The 16,374-nt window shown below is 42.3% G+C and overlaps 2 protein-coding genes across 2 annotated transcripts; both read left to right on the forward strand.

Annotated features, from left to right (window-relative positions):
• The first annotated feature begins 513 nt into the window (after positions 1–513).
• htr1fa (5-hydroxytryptamine (serotonin) receptor 1Fa) lies at positions 514–3,999 on the forward strand. The gene is made up of 2 exons (XM_080479005.1): positions 514–628; positions 1,049–3,999. The coding sequence occupies exon 2, from the start codon at positions 1,050–1,052 to the stop codon at positions 2,238–2,240; it is 1,191 nt and encodes a 396-aa protein (XP_080335131.1). The 5' UTR covers positions 514–628; position 1,049; the 3' UTR covers positions 2,241–3,999.
• A 3,126-nt stretch (positions 4,000–7,125) lies between these two features.
• Positions 7,126–16,144, forward strand: LOC308118882 (uncharacterized protein). Its single transcript, XM_080478555.1, has 12 exons — positions 7,126–7,269; positions 7,793–7,938; positions 8,054–8,135; positions 8,561–8,696; positions 9,015–9,217; positions 9,359–9,495; positions 9,745–9,886; positions 10,685–10,969; positions 11,076–12,176; positions 12,274–13,034; positions 13,181–14,319; positions 14,408–16,144. The coding sequence occupies exons 1-12, from the start codon at positions 7,144–7,146 to the stop codon at positions 14,410–14,412; spliced, it is 4,263 nt and encodes a 1,420-aa protein (XP_080334681.1). The 5' UTR covers positions 7,126–7,143; the 3' UTR covers positions 14,413–16,144.
• Positions 16,145–16,374: the final 230 nt, after the last annotated feature.

Genomic DNA, 16,374 nt, shown 5'->3' on the forward strand with positions numbered 1-16,374 from the left:
GTTAAAGTTTTCTCGTGTTAATGATTAAATTTGTGGTTTTTATTATACATCTAAGATTTTGTTCTCATCAAACTAAAAACACCCTGTCATTTCATTAAAAAAAAACAAAAAAAACAATTCAATCACAGTAATGGCCTATGTAATGGACTGAATTACTGTGCTTATAATAATTAGAAGTGAAGGAGTCACATTGCAGAACTCGGTTGATTGGCTTTAAACAGGAGCGACGCTCAGAGAGCAATTCGTACAATTTAGATGTATTTAATTGCAAACCCACATAGAACTATTAGCAGTTGAAAATCTATTCACTGCAGCTGCAGTGATTATTTTACTGTTGCGTAAGAGTGGAGTCGTCCTTGACTGTGTCTTTACTTTCTTGCTTCTGATTTTTTTCTAACTCACACTGCACTCTTTAATCTCCTGCCTGTACCTTTCCTTTCCTTCTCTCTCTCTCTCTCTCTCTCTCTCTCTCTCTCTCTCTCTCTCTCTCTTCCTCCTCTTCCTCTCTCCCAGGAGCTGATGAGTGACGGAGGTGATGTGATGGCCGAGCTGGCAGGCAGGACAGACCTGAGCAGACCCTCAGCTGCACACTGAACCAATTGGATGCCAGACTTTAGAGCCGAGACAGGTTGGATCGATTAGCATTTTAATTTATTTTCAATTTTGTCACTTTTCATACTTTCTTTTTGAAATCTTTTGTGAGTGACACGATTTTCAGAACTTTAACGATCGTGTAACGTTGCAAGACCTTGAACATCGTCTTTAAAAGTACCTCTCTTAATGAAAACATTCCTTTCACATTGGTACCTTTTATGTACGGAGTGCAGGAAGTCAAGTCATTGGCTATGAATGTTTAAAAGAAAAATAAGAGGTGGGCAAACATTAAAATGATTACAAAAAATTAATTTTACAGCAACATATTTACTCTTCAATCATATTAGATCGGAACAGGCATTGGGAATGTTTACAAAATAGACCTCTGATGAAGGTGTTTCAGAAGATATACATATTTAATATCTTATGAACTCTCTTTCCGTTTCACTTGCAGAATGGATTTCTCCAATTGCACTGACGGGGTGTTCAACACGAGCAACTGCAGTTACGACTCGCTTGAGACCACTAAAGCCCCTCCCAGTAAAGTTCTGCTCACCGTAACGTTGTCTGTGGTGACCGTTGTGACGACATTCTTCAACTGCCTCGTGATCACGGCTATCGCGGTCACTCGCAAGTTGCACCACCCAGCCAACTACCTCATCTGCTCATTAGCAGCAACCGACCTTCTGGTGGCTGTGCTGGTCATGCCCTTCAGCATCATGTATATCCAGAAAGAGACCTGGGTCATGGGACAGGCGGTGTGCACCATCTGGTTAAGTGTGGACATAACCTGCTGCACATGCTCCATCCTGCACCTTGCTGTAATTGCCATTGACCGTTACAAGGCCATCACTGACGCGGTGGAATACTCTCGCAAACGCACGGGGGCCAGAGCCGGCGCCATGGTCGCGCTGGTGTGGTTCTTGTCCATCCTCATCTCACTCCCTACGATGGTGTATCGGCACTATAGCGGAGATTCAGACCATGAAGACCAGTGTATCATCACCCACCATCACATCACGTTCACCTTGTATTCCACATTTGGAGCGTTTTACATCCCCCTGCTGCTCATCCTCATTCTCTACTACAAAATCTACAAGGCTGCTCAGACGCTCTACATGCGCCGGGAGGCTAGCAGGGCTAGCCGTCACTCATGTATGACCAATGGGAGCATGATCCCATCCTATCCAACGGGAGATGGCGATGTTGATGGAGGTCCTCGAAGTCCCGAGCCCATTAGCCCACAAGAAAAGTCTGGCTCAGATCCCTCAAACGAGGAAGCTCCACGTGAACGTGTACGCGTCTCAAAAACCTTCCAGTACAAGTCTCGCCGGCATGACTCTCGAAGTGAGTCACGACGCAGCCAGCTCTCCCAGGGGCCCCGGATCTCAGGCTCACGGGAACGCAAAGCTGCATCCACACTGGGGTTGATCATCGGGGCCTTTGTCATCTGTTGGCTACCATTTTTTGTCAAGGAGGTGATTGTCAACACTTGCGGTTCGTGTAGTACTTCAGTGGAGATGGCTGACTTTCTCACATGGTTAGGATACCTTAACTCTCTGATCAACCCCCTCATCTACACAATCTTCAATGAGGACTTCAAAAAAGCCTTCCAGAGACTTGTTAGGTGCAGCCATTACCTCTGATGGATAATTTATGCATGACACTAAATCCTTACATCCTCCAACATACACATCTAACAGAAGGGCAGAAAGACTCATGGCTTGAAGTCCAAAGGTGTTGAATGAATACTGACAGTGATGTGCCTGAGAAGAGGAGAAGGACTGACACCCATTTCCAGACCCTCGATCTGCCACTTGAACAGCCTAAATGGGACCAGCTCAGCAATGAGCTTCTACTGCAAAGTTCCACATTCAAATCCAAGTCCTGCTATTAATAGAACAGCCTGAGACCTGTTTGACGTTAATTGGTGTGTGTGAGTGTGTGTGCGTGCATGTGTGAATGCGTGCGTGTGTGCGGGTGTGTGCGTGCAATGGTTTGTATGTGTTTGTGTGTGTGAAGGGACACTGACATGCGAGTTTTGAGAAAATGGGTCATTGCTGACCTTTTTTAGGTCTGAGCTCTGGGCATTAGTGATCAGTCCCATTTAAAGGTCTTGAAATAGTTGACCATTATGTCAGTTCCATCTAATGACCTCCCTTCTGTCGAGTCAAAGCCACTGGCTAAAATACAGAACATGTATAAAGTACCACAGCGTACCAAGATGTTACTTTGTGTTGCCATAATGTTGCATAGGGTGACTTTTATTTGATTGTCACAATGAACGTCAACTAAACTTGATGTTTAAGATAGTATGTATTCAGCCTAGCAATACATTCCAACAAACGTGATATATCAATTTGTAGATGGCTCAAGCTTTTTATGAGGTAATGGTTTAGTCTGACTCTCATAATCCCTGCATTGAACAAAGTTAAGACACCATCTTTTTGAAACTTACAAATAACAGTTGAAAATTTAGACAATGTTAAGATCAATTCAAAGCATTGATAGCATTCTGACAGAAAATAATAATAATGGGGGACCTATGACACTGATGTGATCAGTTTTCACTAAAAACAGGCTCTTTTTTTTTAGGAGATTTACAACACTGCCACTTTAAATGACATTTTTGCACAAACTTTCATCATCTTTTTAGTTATTGCTGAAGGTATTCATGTGCTTTATTTACCTTTCAAGGAGCCATCAACCACTATGGTTCTCCCACACAGCATAGTCAGCATTAGTTTAATGAATGTGAGAGTCACTGGTGGAGAAATCCTCATTACATCACTCCCACTTGGATACTTGGAATTGAACTACTATTTCTTTACTGCCTCCAAGAGGGCACATGCTATGTTGATGGAAACATTGTGGATGAGTCAGGTGTGAGGGTGTACTGTATGCCAGTGAGATCATATAATGTGTGCCATATACTTGCAGATGTCACTAACAGTATAGAAATAATGCTGTTTATTATTTTGTCTGTCTCTTGTCTGGTTTATCAATAATAAATGGTCCACAGCTTAATACAAAATGTCATATTATATAAAGTATTTTTCATTGAGATTTGACAAGTAAGTGAAATATTCCTTGTGTGTATGGACGGTGGTAGCAGGAATACCACAGTTATGGCTTCCTGATAAGCTGTATGTGTAAATGAATGTTATTAAGCTGTAATACATCAGTCTGCAGACCTTTTACATGCAAATATCAGTTTTTCCCTATTCTGATGTAATAGTGCCCCCTCGTGGCTATCAAAAAGGACTCAAGACTGTCCAGTTGTTTGTGATAAATTGCATCCCTCGCAGTCCCAGCCAGGAGATTCACAATCTGAAAATATGATATTCTTAATTTGATTCCATCACTCAAACTAATAAAAGTCAGTTAAAATCTGAATGTTTGTGCATTCCCGTCTCTGTCTGAAATGTTCTTGGAGATAAGCTTGATTTTTTTTATTTTTTATTTAAATGAAATATAAAGTGTTACGGTACCTTTTTTTTACATTGTCTTTTTTTGTGTTCTCAAAGCCACACAGTGGTGTAATGGTTCACACTCTGACTTGATAAAGGTAAGACATCTGCATACAGTGTGCGTGCGTGCGTGCGTGCGTGCGTGTGTGTGTCCCATAGTCAGCTGGGATATAAAGCAGTATAGAAGATAGACTGATGGATGAATGGATATTCTTCAAGGGCCATAGCTGCATTTGAGTCATTGTTTTTAAAGTCAATAAAAATAACATTTTCTAACCTTTCTGTAATCATTATAACTTCCTAGTTTTACATGCTTGTGTTGTGATGGATGCAGGTGAAGACACTGGCAGTGATTCATTTGTCTGAAAGGAGAATCATTATTGGAGGCTGAATGAAAAGAAGTTCACCATAAATCTAAACAAACAAAAAAAACAACCTGCAAGAACCTGTAAGTGATGGTTTAGGGAGGAAAAAGCTTTCAGATCACAAGTTTTGCCAACTGTGCTTGCTGGAACAAAAAACTACTACAGAAGTACAGCTGCTAGGAAGGGAAGCTGTCTCAGCAGCGCTGGGCAAATGTTTTGCAGCTGCAACAGCCATTATGGTCGTGACAGTGCCCAATTTATTTCAGAAGTCTTCACAGAGCCTGAAATATAGCACTAAAAGGCTATAAAAAGAGATGTCCGTGTCCACGCAGACGCGTTATTATTTTCCTCACAAAGCTGACATCTGCTATGAACAGAACTTTGGTTCATAGATTGTATCCTTAGAGTAAAAACAACTGCCGCATTTGCCTTCCTCGGGGGATACAAATGCAGGCATTTGAACAAGGCTTCACAGACTCTTCCTATAATCGCTATCTTTGATGGATGTGACATCAAATAAATGTTCTCAGTGAAAACCCAAGGAAGTTGTCATCTTTAGAACTGAACAATTAAAAAGTTATGGGCAGTACTCTGTAAAGTTTTTTTTTAATGCCAAATTGCTATTTATCCTTCATTTGATACCATCTGGAGGGATTCTGATTGGTTCTATTTTATGGTACAGTGGAAGAAAAACAAACCCACACTGACAGCTGGTGACGACAAATTATCCTCAGCTAAAGAACAGTGGGTCCCGGAAGTAATGATGAAGGCCACAAAGACGGATATGTCTATGTCTATGTCTATGTCTATGTCTATGTCTATGTCTATGTCTATGTCTATGTCTATGTCTATGTCTATGTCTATGTCAATGTCTATGTGGGTTGACATGAAGAGACATTAAGATCTGAACACGATTACATCTACAGAAGATCTCTGTACAGTTCTTCAGTATGTTTTATTGCAACTTCCATCCAGTTCCTTTAGAAACTGTCTGCAAGAAAGCATAGAGTCGTCACAGTAAATCTTTACTGCTAACTCACTTTGCAATTTGAAATAAGAAATTAAATCTGGCAATGCAATTTTTGAAGGCATGATATTTGCAACTTCTTCCCACACAGAAAGCCTATTGAGGTTAATTGGTAACCCTAAAAATGCTCCAGTAAATAACAACGTGAGCGTGTCTCTGGTTGTCTGTCTCTCTGTGTTGACCCTGTCATGAACTGGGAGCATATCCAGAGTACCCATACACTGACTCATCTGGGATCAATTCCAGTAGCCTGTAGCCTTGAATTGGATTAAGCTTTATACAGGAATGATGGATGAATGGACATTAAAGGAGAAGATCTTTGCTTATTGCCAGGCTGAGCTTCTCTGCTATATGTCCAGTGGGTTTCTTCTCTCAAACGGTGGTTGATTGTCCGTCTGTTGTTTTATGTTCTGGTGATAATCAGGCACCCTGTTCAAGGAGGCTCTTAACTTTTGCCTCATTACCAGCTCAGGTAAGAATCACCCCCTCAAACAACTATCATCCAGATAAGGAAGGTATAAATACTGACTGTGATGGAGGTGGCATTGTGTGATACCTTATTTTGCAGACTGTATTTTTTTTCTTTAATTTTTTTTGATTGGGCTATTCAGACTTTTTTTCCAATTCAGTATTTAATTCCCCTAAAACTTCCATTTGATTACAAGGATATAGCTATTTTAGTCAAGCTCATAGACAAGCGTTATTATACGTAAAGATGCAAACATACGGAATCAGTTAAATATTGAAATATTTACAGCAGGGTTGTCAAACATGAACCCCCTTTGGGCCAAAAGTGACCCACCAGAGGCTCCAAAGTAACAAAGACAATCTGAAGGCAATTGTTCAATGAAATTATTTGGTATTGTTAAAACAAATGAATGGGTCCATGAGTCTTACTGAAAACAGGCTCCAATTAGGCTACTTTGTCAATCCCTACTTGTCAGTGAGCTTTAGGATTACTGCAGTAGGATCTTCAGCAGTTTCAAACTTGCATCAAGAAAGTTGTGGTTTCAAATCCAGGCAGGACCTTTCTGTATTTAGTTTGCATGTTCTCCCTGTGTGGGTTTCCACAAGGTGTAGCGGTTTCCTTCCACAGTCCAAAAACATGCATGCAAGTTTAATTGGTGGCCCTTACATGAAGATGTGAGGGCTAATGGGCTCGGAACTTCAAGGACCTCCATAATCATTGGCATCTCCTGTTGGATAGGATGGGATCATGCTCCCAGAGCATCTGAGCAGCCTTGTCGTCAGCCAGAAATCTGGGTAGAATTATGGATTCAGTCCTGCAATTCAACAACCACATTAAGACACTCACAAAATCAGCTACCATCTGAAGAATCACAAGGATTAAAGGATTTAACTTGTTCGTGCGTTTATTTTTAGTAGGATATTATTGTGGAGCCACACAATAGTGCAGTGGCTGGCGCTCTTACCTCACAGTGAAAATGCCATGAGTTCAAATACAGCCTGGGGCCATTCTGTGTCGAATTTGCATCCAACACCCCAACATGTATTTCCTTAATTTCCCTGTAAAGCACTGTGAATTTGTGTCTGAACGGTTCTGTATAAACGAACTCGCTTTGCCTATAATTACGCGGTTGCCAGATTGGGCTTGCAGCGGGGGATGACGCTACGCTCTCCCGACATAGCTGGCAACAGTGGCTATGCGCTGGATTCAGCAGCCAGTATGGCGGACAACGAGAGTGATTTGGAAACAGACGGGCTAGAATCAGCTCTGGACACTCTGTGTATCAGACACTGCAGCAACGAGGCGGCTCTAAACAGCAAGGAGTACTGCTCCGCGTTTTGTGAAGTACGTGAAACCCCATTTCGCCCCGCGTCCCGCTGAGGTGGTGTTTGTTTATCGCGAGCGGTGCTAGCACTGTGAGCTAACGCTAGCCAGGAGTCTTCAGCCTTTATTTAAGCTGCTGTGGAGCCACGACGGTGACACAGTCCCCCCGAAACACCGCGGTTTTAGTTCACAACACTCAGTCAGCTGCGAACTGTCCTCCTAACTGTGTAATGCAATGTAATAACAGTGCATTTTGAATAACATGTGCTAGCTTTGTGGCTAAGCTCGAGCTAAGCTAGCCTATGACGGGTTGAAGACAGGCTGCTCTGTTGTTATTCACAATAGTTCATAACTTAACATTGCATATATGATTGGAAGGAATTCTTATTAATGAATTTGAGTGGTGCCACTTCTTTGATTTTCCTTCATAGAATTTCTTCTCATTTGTACTATCTTATTTGTACTGATGTGTGATGTGTTGGATGGCAAGACGGTGCAAAACGTCCAGCTTTCCTGACGCTTTTGTGACGTTCTCCCCTCTCAGTTGGTGGAGGAGTACACGGGGCAATGGCATGTTCCTCTTCCTCAGCTCAAAGTGCTGCGGACCGCTCTCGTCAACTTTACCAAAGCCACTGCTGCCTTTCCTGATGACTGTCAGCACGTCCATTACGTTCTCAGCAGCATGGCCTTGTGAGTAGATTGTCCCCTGGAGCTCACTGTTGTTTCTCCTTACCAGTATACCGTCATTCCAGTTATCGTTTCACTGTTCGCTCACGTCTCGATGAATGATCTCTTTGTCTTTCAGGAGTTTTTTTGAACTGATGCTGTTTTTCAGCAAGGAGGAGTTTGTGGAAGAGCCTTTGAAAAACATCCTTGATTCATTTCAGGTCAGATGAGACTGACACACTTTGTAGATCTATACACGTCTGTACAATCCATTTGTTGTAAAATACATTAGTAAACTAAATCAGCATGCCTCAGTTCTTTAAGACTTGAGAGCAATTTCATGTTGTTTGACTGACTACTTGTTACAAACTTTACTTGAATTGCATGTACAGAGTTCAAATATATATGAGTATTTATGTTCTATCATTTATATATTTCCAATGTTTACATTCACGTGAATGCGTATGTTTTGATTGAAAAAGTGTTGCATGCTTAAATAAAACAGATTTTTTTATTAAAACCCTGCAGTCACTGTATTTCAACAGTAGTTCATGATTGTGCTCTTCAGTGTTTCCTTGTAGTTTGAACAAATGTTTCTTGCTTCCATTAAACTCATTTTAACTAAAAAACTAAAACTTGTTTGCAGTGGTGCCACACGCAGCTTCTGAGGCACAGAAACATCTACCTCCAGCATGTGAAGCAGATCATCAAAGCTGGAGGCCCATGGGAGAATCCAATCCTGCAAGGAATCCTGAAGGAAGCAAAACATTCTCCAACTGAGAGTGAGTTCATAATCATACTTAATACAGAATGCTGTATTTACAAGAACGGTATTCCAATCCTGAAGGTACAGATAAGAACGAAGTGTGACAGGTGTTGCCCCAGTTTACATTCATTGATTATTGTTACATTTGCAGAAGGGAAAAGTAAGCCTCTGTAATTGATTTATTGTGACTAAATGGCCGCTCGTCATGGCAGAGAGAGAATCAAATATGATTCATTTGAGAGTTTGGTTTGCTGTTTTTAATACCTTACTCATGTCTGTTTGGAAGGGCAGTGAGTGTGATTCCTAATAACAAATGCTATGCTTCCTTTTGCAGTTGAAGACTACCTAACCTCAGAGTTGACCATATTCTTTGAGCTGAGGGTTCGATATCTGCAGGCCTGTGAACGAATGCAGGAGGCCATGGCCCTCGCAAAAAGCTGCCTGGAAAGTCGTGAGACTGGAAAGCATCTGTACTTCCACCAAGCCTACCTGACCTGCCTCTACAAGGCTTCTCATTATGAAAACCTTCACAAGGAGGTAAGAAATGGCGACCTTTCCGAGCACATTGCATTTGTAACACGAGTTTTGATACACAAATACAATAAATTCATTAGATGGTAAAAAGAAACTGATCGAACCTTGCTGTCTTGTTGAGAATGTCTATATGTTCTTCCTCAGATGGCAGAGATAGATGGACGTGATGCAGTGGAGATAATCTGCAACACGGAGAGTGTTGAGAAAGATGAGCTCTTGTTGTCACTGTGTAAAACTTTCCTTACACAGCAACTCCACAATGGAGACATGTATTACATCTGGTGAGTATGACCTTTGGGTCTCCTGTACCAAACCCTGCAACACTACAAGTCAATATTACCACTCCTATATTGTCTAATAAAAGAGCTGTATGTCATTCTTTGTATATCGGGAAATATTTATGTGCATGTCAACTGGGGGATCCGTTGTTGGATTTTGTTTTTAATTTGACTTAAAGGCTCATTGCTTATAGTTTTACACCAGTTGGTTCTTAATTCACACTGGCGCTTCATGTGTTTGACTTCTTGCAGGGACCTGGTGTTCATCTGGAGCAGGTTGCATCTTAGGGCTCATCCTTCCAGAGAAGGCTTCCTGGCTGAATGCCTGCAGCTCGCGTCTTCTGCTACCAATGTCAGAGCCATTTTTCCCTTCATCAAACTGGTCACTTCAGAGGTGCGGTCCCCACCACAGCATTGTCTTTCTTTCTATTACACGCCTCAGGGAAATGACAAGATCATGCACATGAGCTAAAGGTTTTATTTCACTATAGTATTAATAAACAAGCTCCCGATTCAGACTTTGAGACTGAAAGATATGTTAAACTAGTTACATGAAGCTATACTCGTTCCATTCAGAAAAAAAGGATCAGAGAGAAGATAAAATTCTAATCAACATCAAACCTTACCTGACCTCCAGTAATCATTTCATTGATAACTGATGTTTGAGTGACACAACTTCACCAGAAAGAGATGAGCTTTCAATACATCTGCAAACACACTTTAAACTGCACCATTTAATGCACATTCAGTAAAACTCTGTAGTAAAACTTGAAACATTTCAATAGCACACAATCTGCTTTAGTGTGTGCAATTTATATCAAATGCAATAACATAACTGGGTGGATGTTTTCACATGTACATAATTTTCAGTGTCTTCACATCACACCAAATGAGGTCACAATATAGAAAAACCTGTTAAAGGATTTACTTGACAATTCTTTGATTAGGACTGGGAATTTTTTACCTCATTGTTCAGTTTCAGGCTTTCTTTATCACAGTGACAACAAAAGGTCTTGACAGTAATTTATTTCTTTTTTTCTTTTTGAAATAATGCCATTGATTGTGTGTAAAAGACAAAATGGGAACACAGCATGTTTTTAAACTTACAATTTGTATTGTAAAATAACTTTAGTCATTTCATTTACTAAATCCTTTCTGTCATGCTTCGTACACATCATGTTTTCTTTTTTAGCTGGGTGGTGAAGGAGTCCAGGTCTGTGTGGAGCTCTGTGCCAGAGCCTTGCAGCTCTGCGAGACGCAGGCTGACGCTGTAACCCAGTCACTGCTCTGCAAGACCATCGCTTTCCTGCTGCCTCACGACCTGGAGATCTGCCGAGCGTGTGCCCTGCTCGTGTTCTGCCAGGAGCGAAGCCTGGAGGCCTACCGGACTGTCTGCTCGCTCTACATGCATCCAGACCAGGAGACGCATCCCAACAACAACCCTGTTCGGACCAGTATTCGCTTCCACATTCTGCAGGTTGGTGTGGCTGAGGAGATGCACACTATATGCATGATGTTGTTGTTGACATAATTGCGCCACAAAGTGTCGCTCCTTATTTATTCCTCATGTAATTGTTTTCCAGATGCTCAAGGAGCGCTTGTGTTTTGACCCAGAATTTTGGAACATCCTGACTCTACGACATCATTGCTTAGGACTGATAAATGACAAAGTCATGAAGGCTGCTGTTCTCAATGAGATGAAAGAGGAAGAGGAGAACGAATACGATGAAGAGCTTTTAACAAATAGTTGTGTGACTGACTCCTGCACCCAAGACAATTCACAGAGCCACACTGAGGGGACACATGTGCCCCAAATCATTCCACAAGTGGAGACTAACCAAGGGGCTGAAAGTAAGTGTGCTTCATCGCCAAATAACGCTCCTCTGAGGAGAAGAAATTGGCGGAGCAGGTTGCGAAAGAGAAAACGTCGGCCTTTATATGATGATGAAGTTGAGCAGGGTGACGATCCAGAGATCACGGACGACTCTAAATCCACGCCTCTGAGTAAAAAGCCCATATACTCGCTCAGACACAATCACATCAATGTGGAAAATTCTCCATCTGTCGCTCTCCCTCTTCACCGCAACAGAGAATACTTGTCCAGGTGTGTAAAAAGCCAAATTTTCAAAAGGAAAGGTCGAAAGAAGAGATGGCTGCAGGGTGTCCCTAGGCTTGATCAGGTACAGACCTTGAGAGAGAACAATGTTGTGATTAAAGGGAAAAAACGAGGACGCAAGCCTTTGTCACGCCTGGACATCTCTTATCCCGATAATGAAATCTCTCTTTCCATGGAGGAGTGTGATTTGCAAAAGAAAAGTGACTCAAAAGGCAAAGAGCGCGATCCTCACCAGGAAGATTATGTGAAAATCATGACAGAAGATGAGGAATGTACCAAATTCCTCTACAGCAGCAACATCAATGCTCAAGAGGAATCCAGAACACTAACATGCAAAACTGAAGACCCTTCTGCTGAGCATCAAGTTGCTGTAGAAGCTCGTGCTGAGCTTGATGGCCAACCTTTGGACTTATTGGATTGTCCAATCGAGCTGTTGCACACTTACTCTCTCAAATCAAAAACTCCAGAAGATGAGAATCCTCCAGAGACCACAGAACCCGACGAGCTGAATGGAGACGTAGAACAGGAGCTCCAGCCTGAGATGGAAACCAAAGATTCAAAGACTGAGGTCAGTCATCTTTTATTACATCACTCTTTAAATGATGATTTTGCAATTTGCTGCTTTTTGATCCGAAGCACTGACTTCCATTTGTTTCTTTTCTTAGATTCAGGTCAAGGTCAAGAAAACATGGAGGGACAGAGTACTGCGTACTCAACAATATGCCCATATTACGTATCACTGCAACTTCTGCCAGAAAACCTATAAGGGCTTGAATGTTATGAGACACGTTCTCTCACACCTAAAAAGTAGAAGACTAAAATGCATCCTCTGTGGGAAATGCTTTAAACAACCCCTCATAGCCAAAAAGCACGTCCTGGAGCACATTGAGGCAATGAGCAAAGAGAAACCTCACGACGAGAAGCCATGCGACGACAAGCCACCAGCTGCCAATGGAACTCCGTGCAATGTGGAAAATCACACTTCCAGTGTGGAAGATGAACAAAAACCCGGAATTAAGCTTAAAGTGTCCAGCCTCAATAGGGAAGAACGAATCATCAGGAACCTCCGCACCCTCATCAAAAAGACAGCTGTGCTTCACAGGAAATGTAAAAACCCTGACACAAATCCAGTCAAGCAAGTCGACTTTAAGGACGAGCAAGTAGTCATTGCAGATGGCTTGGTGATTGTGAGGGCTCCAACTGTTGTGGAGGAAGAAGAAGCGGAGGAGAACGCCGTGCCCACAAGGAAGAATGGCTTTGATTTGGACGTCACGTATCACTTGTGCCCCTCAGAGACGTGTGATCGCGTTTTTCTGAGGATCAGCACCACGCTGACGAAGCATGCTATCAAATGTCATATTAACGAGGACAAGGTGTTGGAGAAAACGTTTGTTTGGGCCAAGCGCAAGTGCACACTCTGTTACAGGTAAGGAATACAGTGCATGCTGTTTTCATAGTTTCATTTTAGATTCAAACTTTCCCATGCTTGTTTTTTTGGTTATTTTTCCTGCTCAAAATTCTGCATCATCCGAAGAGCTGTCATGACTCCCATACTTTTTTTTTCCCCACCAGGCAGATCCAGTTTCTTGAGCATTATAAAGACCACATGAAGCTCCACAGTACTCCTCTTCCACATTTCTGCTACCACATGGGGTGTGAGCAGCGGTTCTCCACACAGCAGGAACTGAAGGACCACACCGGCACCCACCAGCCCTTAAGACCTCAGTGTCCGTTTGTGGATTGTGAGAAGCTTTTCGCGAGCCTTCAGTGTTTGCATGACCACGAGTGGAGACATTATCTCCCAGCACCTCAGAAAGAAGAAGTGGATTTGACTCCCAGGCAGAACAGTCAGAGTGACGAGGCTCCGTGGAAGCAGAGAGTGAAGATCGAGCAGTTATGGCTGCAGAATAAAAAATGGCAGACGGAGAGTCCCATTCTAAAAGTTGAAACCTCGGACCTTGAATGTTACAGTGAAAATGTCCAAACCGAAGGATGTGGATCTGAAACGAGTGTGAAGGGTACCAGTCCTTTTCTGTCTCAGCTGGATGACTGTGTGGAGAAAACAGACGACTATGAAAACGCACACGTGAGCAAAACGTCAATTAATGGACATGAAGTCGGAACAACAAATGTGCCCTATCAATCGGAATCGACGCCCCTGGCTCACGCCTCGACTGCTCACGCCTCTTCAACCACTCCCTATCAATCGGTATCGGCGCCCCTGGCTCACGCCTCTTCAACCACTCCCACCAAGAAGATACGGAAAAAAGTCATTGAATGGGACCCAATAAATGTCCGCGATCTGGAGGACTTGTCCACTATGGCTGAGGGAATTCAACAGAACATTGCAGAGCCACACATCACCGAGCACAAAACGTTCAAGCCCGAAGACCCTTCCTACGCCACCTTCGTCAAAGCCCCGTTCACCAGGCCTCCACCTTCCACTTACCTGGATGAGTCTCTGCTCTCAATGCGCAAGAGGAGATACAGTGGTGAGGCTGCTCCCAAGAAATATGTTTCCTGGAGTCACAAGAAGAAGAAAGAGCCTGAGCCTGAGAAAAAGCCGCAAGAGGCTGAAGGGTCTGCCGAGAAGAAGAGCAGACAACGCTGCGACAAATGCCTTTCTTCATTCAGTAGCTTGGAGGAGTTGCAGAAGCATCAATCCCAAAACACCTGCTCATCACTCTTCGGCTTTGATTCAGATGATGAAAGTGAGTATGTTTGACACACTCATAACGAGCCATTTGCGACAAAACGTTCCCAACTCTGAACCATCTTCTCTCCTTTTTTACCCCCAAGGCTAATAGAGTGTGAGGCGGAGCTGCGACTGGAACAACTACTGTTCTCCGGCTGGCGTTGCTGGGTGGGCCGTCTTTTAGATGTCGGCACTGAAACTCTATCCTGATATGAAAGCACTTTCACCTCCCTGCAAGTCTCCCACATGTATAGATGGTGCCAAGAAGAATTTGCAGTTGGCAAGTTTGCTTGAAATGTTTCTGCAATAATGTTGGTGAAGCCAATTGTTAAACCATGTTGTCAAGATGGAGCCCTTCCTCTTAAGTATCATCCCACCATTGTTCGGGTCGTTTAGGGTTTTCTTTCAGACACTCTTGAGCTTCACAATATGATTGGCATTCACAGTCTGACTTTACTGAACAAATGGCCAGGGTTTAGGTTCACGATTTACAAGGGAAAAAAAGAGCGTTTGATTTTGCTTGAAGATTTTCGGATTGCTGTTCTGTTTTTGGGGGTGTGGCCAGTAAAGTGACTCTGACAGGTGAATCGGTTTACAATTGCAGCGACTGGGTGATACAAAAACATCTCTGGACAGTTGAAGCAATAATTTTGATGCCTGTTAGTTTGAAATGTTTGTTCTTCGGCCCTCTGAAAACATCAATGTCGTGGTGTGCATTTATTCTGGGAGTACTCGTGGATTACTAACTGTCAACAGTTAGTCAACTGACTTAGAAACCATCAAAACAACTGGAGGTCTGTGTTACACATAGAATTATGAGATGTCATTTCATTTCCTCATTGCTTTTTCTTGTATGTTTTAGGTTAATTTGTAGCGCCAACACTCCTGTAATCCTTATTTTAGTCACTTGACTGATGGCGTCAGAAATACGTTTGTCGGAGAGAGATTGCCCTGCTCCCTTCGTCATCCATCCTCTATACCTACTTCATCCAGGTTGAGGTTGATGTGACCTTGAGACCATCTGAGGGTTCACCTCCAGCTGCTCCCTTGTCCATCATGGGACTAAACGCAGAGAAACGGAATTTTCCAAGCCACCTATTAACAAACAGGGCAGCATGCCGAGTAAACAGAAATACCCAGACTTGATTCGAGGCGTCGGTGCCGTCTTTGTGTCGAGTTGGTTCCTGTGTTCTGGCTTTCATAAGTGTCAGACGTGTTTTTTCCCCACGGTATACCATTAGAACACATTGCGATTGTAACAATGTGCGTTTGTCGGTTTGTCTTGACCACATGTAGTCTTCCAAAAGAACAGTCCACCAATAAGAGAAGAGGACACACATTCATCATGATTTTCACTCTGCTTGTTTTAAAGCTAAAGGAGGAAACATTTTCAGCAGTGCGTCTGGGCTGCAGTCTGTTTACAGCAGGGTTGTCGGGATTGGGTTTGCCTTCAGGAAGTAGTCCTCTGGTGACCATTTGATAACACTTTCTCATTAGAATCTTACAAAACATGTAAATCTGCCTTTACACTGTCAAGCATATGAGGTATTGATAGTTTTATTAGTGCCAAGAAAAGAATCACCATGTCGAGACTGTAGAAAGAAATTCGAGTCTTTGATTTAACGTGTGTATTTCACTGTGTACAATATTCCACATGGATCGTTCTGTAGAACTTTTCAGATCCGTTTATTAACTTTTTAATGGAGCTGTGCACTTCAACCTGCTTATTTATATGTACATATGTCAATAGATTTGGTTTGTAAAGGTAATGATGATTCCCTATCTATTTTTCTTAAAGAAAAGGTGATTTTAATTTGTTTGAATAAACAAATACTGAAACCAAACATGGGTGACAGTTGTATTACTGCTGTGTATTGTTTTTGAAAGATTGAATTGTTAAAACGCTTCTCTTAATTCACTTTAGTTGTCTTTTTTTTTTAAAATCTGCATTAAACAGAACTTTGCAGAACAACATCCTTCAGTTTGGATGGCTTTAAACTTTGCAGAGAACACTGATATGTTTGTCCTCAGTATAATACAATGTATATTATGCATTAATGCAAACAAAACT

This window comes from Lipophrys pholis (genome assembly GCF_963383615.2).
Source record: "Lipophrys pholis genome assembly, chromosome: 13".
Lineage (NCBI taxonomy): Eukaryota > Metazoa > Chordata > Actinopteri > Blenniiformes > Blenniidae > Lipophrys > Lipophrys pholis.

Bases quoted from the DNA above. Each gene is read 5' to 3' on its own strand.
- htr1fa (XM_080479005.1), top strand. From the start codon at position 1,050: ATGGATTTCTCCAATTGCACTGACGGGGTGTTCAACACGAGCAACTGC.
- LOC308118882 (XM_080478555.1), top strand. From the start codon at position 7,144: ATGGCGGACAACGAGAGTGATTTGGAAACAGACGGGCTAGAATCAGCT. The intron at 12,177-12,273 runs GTCAGTCATCTT...TTCTTTTCTTAG, and splicing joins CCAAAGATTCAAAGACTGAG to ATTCAGGTCAAGGTCAAGAA. The intron at 13,035-13,180 runs GTAAGGAATACA...TTTCCCCACCAG, and splicing joins AAGTGCACACTCTGTTACAG to GCAGATCCAGTTTCTTGAGC.